The following is an 8,083-nucleotide window of genomic DNA, read 5'->3' as shown; positions in this document are numbered from 1 at the left end:
GGGAGCAGCCTGAGCCCGTCCCCTCCTCCTCCTCCTGTACATTATTACAACAAGGGAGACCCAATCAAGCACGTATCTCGTCGATTCACGCACACACAGACACACGCACACTCACTCACACGCGCTCGCACGCGCACACACGCACACGCGTACATACTGACTGTGTGACTTGCCCTCAGCGGATTTTTCAAAGCGCTCTCGGACAAAATATCGTAGCCGTGCCAGGCAGGGCAGCGTGTGGGCGACCAGTCCCGGTCGTCACCTCCTCCTCTTCCTCCTCCTCCTCTTTTCGCCTCTGCTGTCGGTCCTGAGAATAACAAACTGAAAAAAGCTGCATGTGGCTTTTTTTTTGCGCTCACCACCAACAGGACTTGCCAGAGGCGAGTGGATTTTATGAGATGGTTTCAGGCACGTTTCAGCTGGTCCACCTCTTGGCTTTGAATTGTGCGTGATTACTGGGACGGAAAGCGAGAACCTCATGGATAGCGCGGCGGAGGATCAGTCCGTAAAGTAAGTATGCATTTCCGTTCGGATCACGCTGTCAGCCTGTGCGTGCTTGTGAATGATACTGTATATGTGTGTTTTTGTGAGGCTACCATGTGTCTGCATGTCTGCTTCTCGCTTTAGACCCATCTGCAATATGACTGACATTACGCACATTTCAAGCCATAACCCAAAGCTTCTGATTAGCCTGCTCGCTGTGCTGGAATAAACGGGGCTAGAATAAGGCAGTGAATGACAGAAAGCGAGTGAGAGGGGTAAGAGAGGCAGAGAGCGAGGGGGAGATAGAGAGAGAGAGACGGGGAGAGAGAGACAGGGAGCTACGTGACGCCTATCAGCGGCGGAGAGGTTGAGCCGTAGAGGAGGCGCAGGGCTTCAGTTGTGTCAGCTCTTGATGTGTTGTCCCCTTGTTTGCGGACTTTTGACTGACGCGATCATTTGGTTTTATCCCTTCAAGCTTGCCTGTTGCAGCCTCCGACGCCAAGTAAAGAGGATCACACGGAGGCACACGGCGCTTTTTAAACGTCCCTTCTCTGTTTTTCTACCGCGGAGCCCCCTCTGTTCCTGCTCCCACCGCGTCCATCCAAGTCGGAGCGGGCGAGACAGCGACCGACAGAGAGAGCAGCCAACCGGGGGTTGAATTCCCCCTCTCTCTCCCTCTCTCTCTCTCTCCTTTTTTTTTTTTTTTTTTTTTTAAACCATCTTCGCATCTGCTGGCTCTTTCTCCTCTGATTTATTTTTGTGTTCGAAAACTGCACACCCTCCCCTCTTATCACACACCCACCCCGATCTATGTGGGAGCCCTGAGAGCGCACCCAGGGGGGTAAACTGTGTATCAAAGCTCCGAGGATCCCCCAGGCAACCTCGGATCACCGGGGCCAGAGAAGAACTCCCTGCCGGGCCCCCGAAGCCGACATGCCGCGGAGGAAGCAGCAAGCGCCTCGGCGCGCCGCAGGTAAGCACAGGCTTTGGTTTGCGTGCAACTGACCTCTCTCTCTCTCATTCTCTCTCTCTCTCTCTCCCCCTCTCTTTATTTGTGTCCCCCCCTCCTCCCCGCCTCTCTCATTCAGTTACTTTTCATTGATATTTCCCTCACCCACATAGTAACATTAATGTAGCTGCAACATATTTTGTTGTGCACTGTAAACTAAGGGCCAACATCCAGCACTCTGTATAGACTTTCCACAGCTGCAGAGCCACAGCACAACTTTTGCCTTCTCACACCAGACCTTTCCTATCATTCTCTCACAGTACTTCTTATTCTAATCAGCTGATGTGCAATATCAAACACTAAACAGTGCCTTCGTTATATCATCGTTTCTTATCAGAATTTTTTGAATTCCACAGATCCTGAGCTCCATTTTTTTTTTAAGTACGATTAGTTAACACCATAAAGATCGTTCTTTCTATGGTGTGTAGTAGAGCTGAAACAATAAAACACTTAGTCAAGTAGTTGTTTCAAGTAAAAATGTCAAACATTTGCGGTTGCCAGCCACTTTTACAAACACATTCCTGCTTTTCTTTCTTGTTTATCAGTGCAAATTGAAACTCTTTGGGATTTGAACACACCAAGACGTCACCTGAGACTGTGGAAAACTGTGATGTCTCACTTGTTTTATTTTATTTTAATAGAAAAAAAAAATAATAATAAAAGAAAGCAAGGCTCTTATTAATCAATGCCGCAAGTAATTGTTAGTCTTTAGATTATGGATATTTTCTCTACTCGTATGTCGTGAAAGGCGGTTTTGGGCGTTTACAGGTGTGACCCGGTAGTTAGATCAATCATCATTACCACTCAGAAAGGTCACAGGTCAGCCTCCGTGTACCAGTTTTCAGTCAGAAAACCGTCTCGTTCTCCTTCTTCCCTTCATTTTCTCTGCTCGCCTCAGAGAACTTGATCTTCCATAGCTCTCTGCCTCTCTTTACTCCTTCACAGCGCCTCCTCCTCTGCTTGTAGATATTGACTGAGGAATTAAGGATCTATACTGGAGCGGTTTGGTGGAGCCTTAGGGTCAGCTGACTGTCACGGAGGCCTTTGACACTTGCTGCTTTCTGTTGGGGAAGTGGGATTAACTCTAAAACATCCTGATAAATTACAGGAAGTAAACTCTTTTAGCCATATTTGTCTTATACGATCCGTATCTTTCGATCTATTTTTCTGTCTGTTCTCATGAAAACATGACTTTAATGTCCCCAGAACAGTGTGTGTCTGATTGTCTACCAGTGATACCGTTGCACCATCGTGTTGCTGGAATATTCTCCACGAATTTGGACTGTGTTTTGATACACAATATTGGGCTTTAGTGACCTTATTGTATATCATCGCCCATCCTACCAGTGTATTTCTACAATCTTCAGATAGAAACTATTCTTATAGTTCGTTCTTCGTCACCATCTGTTCCTTTGAGACTTATAGCAACCCCTCTGAAAATTTCTGAGAGGTTTCCCATCCTTGTTTTTTTATCAGGGTTCGGTCTGTTTTCTTTCTTTCCTTCCCTTCAGTTTCAGGGAAAGACTTTCCTTCTCGTCTAAAGATTATTTCACAGCCCAGGGAGGGAGTGTATACTGGAAGAGAGCTTTAATGGACAATTGCCATCTTTGATTTGACGCCTGATTGATCACCTGTCATCTGGCCGAGCCTTTGATCTGTTCATTCCCGATAAGTGTCAATAAATCACCCCTCCCTCCCGCCTTCCCTCCCTCCCTCATCCCCGTTCACTCTGGTAGTAAAGGAGGGCCTGCTGAAGTCACGTCTGGCCTCGCAAACTTCGAGCCATTAACGCCATCATTTAATTGCATCTTTGTATCTCTTTTTTTCCCCCCACTTTTGTTTGCTTTTCCCCTCTTCGCCTCAGACATAACATGGAGAAAAAAGTGGACTTTTATTTTATGTTCCCATGAGGTTGGAGGGAGAGTTTCGATGTTCTCGTCAGATCATTTACGAGACAAAGAATTTGTGCTCTTTTTCAAAATTTTGAGTCAATGAAACAAATACGATCCTTAATTTTTTTGTACTTTTTCACATGTAGTAAGCGTGGCTTTGAATCACTAATTACCATTTATATTTATTAAGGTGACTTCGAAATGATTTATGCGTGACCTTTAGCATTTTATGGTAAGCCATTTTACCGTAGCACACTCTTGTTTGCAACTTTGCGTAACTCTCAAGGAACTGTATTCTCCGAAATCGCCTACAGGCTACCAGTACACACACACACACACACACACACACACACACACACACGCATTCTGACACACATAATTACATATGTGCAGCGGTGCATGCACAGAAGACATGCTGCAATGGCTTTATAGTACATATAAAGCGGCATGCAATACTTTTTGCACACACATGCACATAGAGTGGTATGAAAAATGTAACTATTAGCCTAATCGTGAGGCGGAAGACTGGTTTGCTCCATCAGAAGGGCCCGTCAGAGAGACTTTGTTTCATATTTGATTTAATTGTCTGCCCTCTGACAGCCACATTCATCAATGGCCCTAATGGTCAATCAGAGGCTGGCACAGAGAGAGAGAGAGTCTTATGTGTTCTCAGCCCAGGGCCTTACTTGATCAAAATGTTTTAGCCCTAATGGACACAGTGGGTGGGGGCAAAGAAATGGGTGGATGGATGGATGGATGGATACGTAGTGGGATGACTGAAAGCCTTTTTATTCAGCTGGAATGAGCGAATGAGTGTGCCGGCAGTGAGAGCGGGAGAGAAAATGAGGCATTTATTTCTTTGATGAGCGGACGAGAACAAACACGAGGCAGGCGAAGGAGGAGTTTCATTTTAGACTATTGGCAGCTTCCTATTTTTTACCCTTCATTCCTCCTCCTCCCCCCATCTCCTACTCCCTCCCTTCCTCCCTCCCTCCCTCGCTCACAGCTGCAAGTTATAAGGTTGAGGAGAACTGCATGGCACACAAAGAGTGATGACAAATTGATTGTGCCGTAGTGATGGCAAGAGTTATGGGAGGATGGCAAATGATAGGCCTTGATTAGGAAGGGGGGGGAGGCAGAGTACCCCCAACCTTGAGTCTTTTTTTTTTGTTTTTTTCCACAGCAAAATCTCTTCCTTTCTTTCTCTTTTTCCTCTTTTATGTCACTGATTCGGCCTCTCTATTGTGCACTGAGAAAACAAAGCCTTTGTGAAAGGTTTGTGGTTAAAGACAGCAGGTATGCTGAGCCTCAGCGATTCATTAAAACATCACATTTGTTAAAAGACAGAAACTTGTAAATCTGGATAAAGGTCAGCGTGTTTATTGAAAAGTTCATTTAAATCTGCTGATTTGGAGCCTTTCATGTTTTTTCATTGGTTCTTATCCAAACAGCACATGTAGATCCACTTGAACGTGGCCTCATGGTCAGCTCTTGTACAGGGCTCTGCTTGGGTACAAGCAGAAAGAAATCGACATTTTTTTTACTTTACGCAGCTCCAGAACTACCTCAATCCTTTCCATGATCACACACTTCCTCTTTCTTTTCCAACAAACCTCTTCGCCGCCACCACACGCACTTCCCACCCCAGCGACGGAGCGCACTCAGCTGTCTAAAACGAGGAGTTGTTTTGCCAGCTTCATTAGCGTTCTCCTAATTAGCCGAGCATCTGATGGATCTCTGACAGGCCTAATGATTGGAGATGACAAGCTCCGCACACTGTCACGCTCGCCAATTAGGTCTGTGGCATAGTTGGATGTAATCAACTTGATCTTACACTGTCCTCATTTGCCACCCCCGCCCGCACCCCCCCCCCGTCCGCGGTTTTTCAGCTCCACCATAGGTGAGGCTTTGGACAGTGGTGCCGCTTGTTGGGTAGAAAGCTAATCTTTCAGGTCATCCCTGAATTTGGCTGCTGAGGATATTTCATGTACCAGATGGGATAAACTCCATGTTTGAGACGGCGGTGATGTCATGTGAGTGTATTAAAAATCCGGTTCTATGTAAGTCATGCTGGCTTATTTATGTACACGTGTGTACGTGCGCGCATGCACCATTATCAGAGCAAAGGTATTTATTTTTTCAGTGCTCATGACATCAGGAAAGGACAAAGCTCAGGCGAGTGGAGGGCTTTTGTCTGTGGGCTTCAAAGCCAGGCTAGACCAAACAGATCATTGTTATGGGAGAGGAAGCTTGAACATCAAACATCCCGTATATTTTTTTACCTGTAGTTTTTTTTACAGCTCCGAATTCTACATGACTTATGTCCTCACATGTGCAAGTACAGATCTATTGTTGCAGAGCTATGTCAGTTTTTTAAAATGAAGGATGTTTAGCAGTAAGTAGCAGCTGCATGGTGCTAACGTAACACTGTGTGTGTGTGTGTGTGTGTGTGTGTGTGTGTGTGTGTGTGTGTGCAGGTGTACATTCCTCCTATGAGCCCACTGCAGATTGATGACGTTGACACTGGTCATTATTAGCTACTCAATGACACTTTCCCAGAGTGGGAGGATTTTTCACTGGCGTTGATTTTTCAGAAACACCTATCATCAGCATGGTGTCCAAAGAGGCTAAGCATGATTTATGTAAATATTAACATCAAGACAGATCTGGTTCTGTCCAACAGGAGATAGATGGCAGCCGAGGAGGAAAAGCAGCTGATTTCTGTGATTTCTCTACCTCTGCGTGCGTGTGTGTGTGTGTACGTCTGCGAGCGTGTGTGTGATTGATTGTAGATGAGAGCGAGAGATTAATCATGCTTGATGTGTGTTAACGTTGCACTCGCGGTGGATCTAAGTCGAGATGCAGTGGCCCACTTAGATATACTCACTCACGCGCGCACACACACACACACACACTCTGACACACTCACAGGAGGGAGCTGGCACACTCGCACATACTCACAATACAGACACACACATGTTCACATTGCTCAGCTGTGCATAGCATGACACACATTTCGAGCAGGAATCTTGAATTTAGAAAAGTTGTTTGTTATTTTCTCGTACATTTTCTGTGAGAGGCGATCTCTAAGAAGGTGATCTTGTTTATTACAAACACAACATGTGATAATACACTGGCACCTTGTATCACGACCCATTGTCCCGTACAGTGGATGCAGTAGGATCTGATAAAACATGTCAATATAATGAATCTAATTAACCTTGTTTAAGAAGGTATTGATAATTCTGCTAATGAGTATGTGATGAGGAGGGTGAAAAATGTTTTTGTAAACAGCACCCTCCACGCAGCCCTTTGCTTCAGCCCACTATACTGTCACAAAAATGCCATTTTTTGTCATCTCAGGCAGCTGTCACAGGGAATGATAAAATAGCATTTTTTTATTATTCTATTGTATAATGAAGTACCTTGCGTATTACTTTTGCCTGATAATTTTAGCTCTTTAAAGTTTAGCTCACTTATTGTACCTGGGAATTTTTTTTTGGTAATTGTGACTTTTGGATGTAATTCATGAGCTTATTTAGGACATGCTTTTCAGCCCCAAAACTTTTAGCTCCTTTAGTTTTTGTCTTTTGCACTCTAGTATCCCTCTGCAGCATTTCAAAGCTTGTCGCCTGGAAATGAGCCTTTAAGACACGCTAGAAGAATTACCCAAGTCCTTCATTGAAAGATGAAATTCAGAGGTTACTCATCCTTGAAGTGAAAGTCGTCCACTCCAATTTCTAATGAAGTGGATGTATTTGAATATCAACCCTTCAGAGTTTTCTATCTGTGGTCCATTCATCTGAAAGGTGGTGGTCTTTTTATGCTTATGCTCCGACTGCTTTTCACCTGACTCAAACTAATACATATTAATTCTTTTTGAAATGCACTGATCATTCGTCCGATCACTTTCACATGTAAGTAGCACCTGCTGACGGATCAGATTGAGGAAAAAGAATAAAAGTGAGAGGAGTTTTCTTCAAAATGATGTGTAAAATAAGTGTTTGATTTCCTAAACCTTAACGGTATTTATTGAGATAATTAAATAAAAAAGCGTATGTTTTTGCTTCCTTTAGAATGACATATTGTGATGTATGGGGTAGAATTGTGGCCATCAAATATTCATCAAAGGCAGAGCTGCTCTGGAGGTAGAAATAAAGACACTGACTGTCACCGTCCTGAATGGTCTGATGCTCCGATGGAAGCTCGCAATTCGAACTTGGTGCTTTCCATCTTTTCAAATGTAGTCGCCAGAGTTGTAATCAGGCTTATGTTGTTGCACTTTTATTTGACATGTTTTTCTTGACAATTGTGAGGGTTAAATGTAATGAAAAGAAAAATTCTGCAACACAAATCGCTATTTGTTTTTGGATTTTTCTTGCGAAATATTTCATAGTTTGCATGCTCACCTGTGATGAGGGGTCAGAAACAGACATCGCTTCATACTACGGGCTTTATGTTTTATGACATTCAGTTTCACCAGCAAGCTAACTTGGTTGGTTAAAGTTGTGGTTGGCGCCACCAACTTAACTTTAACTCAGCCAAAAAGATCGCTCCACGTCCGCTGCAGCTCCAATAAATGTACAGCTAAATCCCACATCTGCTTACTAGCCTGTCGAAAATCGAACTAAAAATGACCGTGTTCCCTAACTTTTGCATGTACGCTGAGCTGAAAGCACTGTGAGTCCCAGTCAGTCTC

General features: G+C 44.3%; 1 protein-coding gene across 1 annotated transcript in view; it reads left to right on the top strand.

The window, feature by feature from the left end:
* Positions 1–93: 93 nt before the first annotated feature.
* Positions 94–8,083, top strand: part of tshz3b (teashirt zinc finger homeobox 3b) — a 39,889-nt gene continuing 31,899 nt past the window's right edge. Inside the window, exons 1-2 of the mRNA XM_076734188.1 lie at positions 94–510; positions 959–1,456. Coding sequence (XP_076590303.1) covers positions 1,417–1,456 — 40 coding nt within the window. The 5' untranslated portion in view covers positions 94–510; positions 959–1,416. The remainder of the gene's footprint in view (positions 511–958; positions 1,457–8,083) is intronic.

Source organism: Chaetodon auriga, chromosome 1, assembly GCF_051107435.1.
Source record: "Chaetodon auriga isolate fChaAug3 chromosome 1, fChaAug3.hap1, whole genome shotgun sequence".
NCBI lineage: Eukaryota > Metazoa > Chordata > Actinopteri > Chaetodontiformes > Chaetodontidae > Chaetodon > Chaetodon auriga.
The sequence above is the reverse complement of the archived record's forward strand: the minus strand, read 5'-3'. Positions and strand labels throughout refer to the sequence as shown.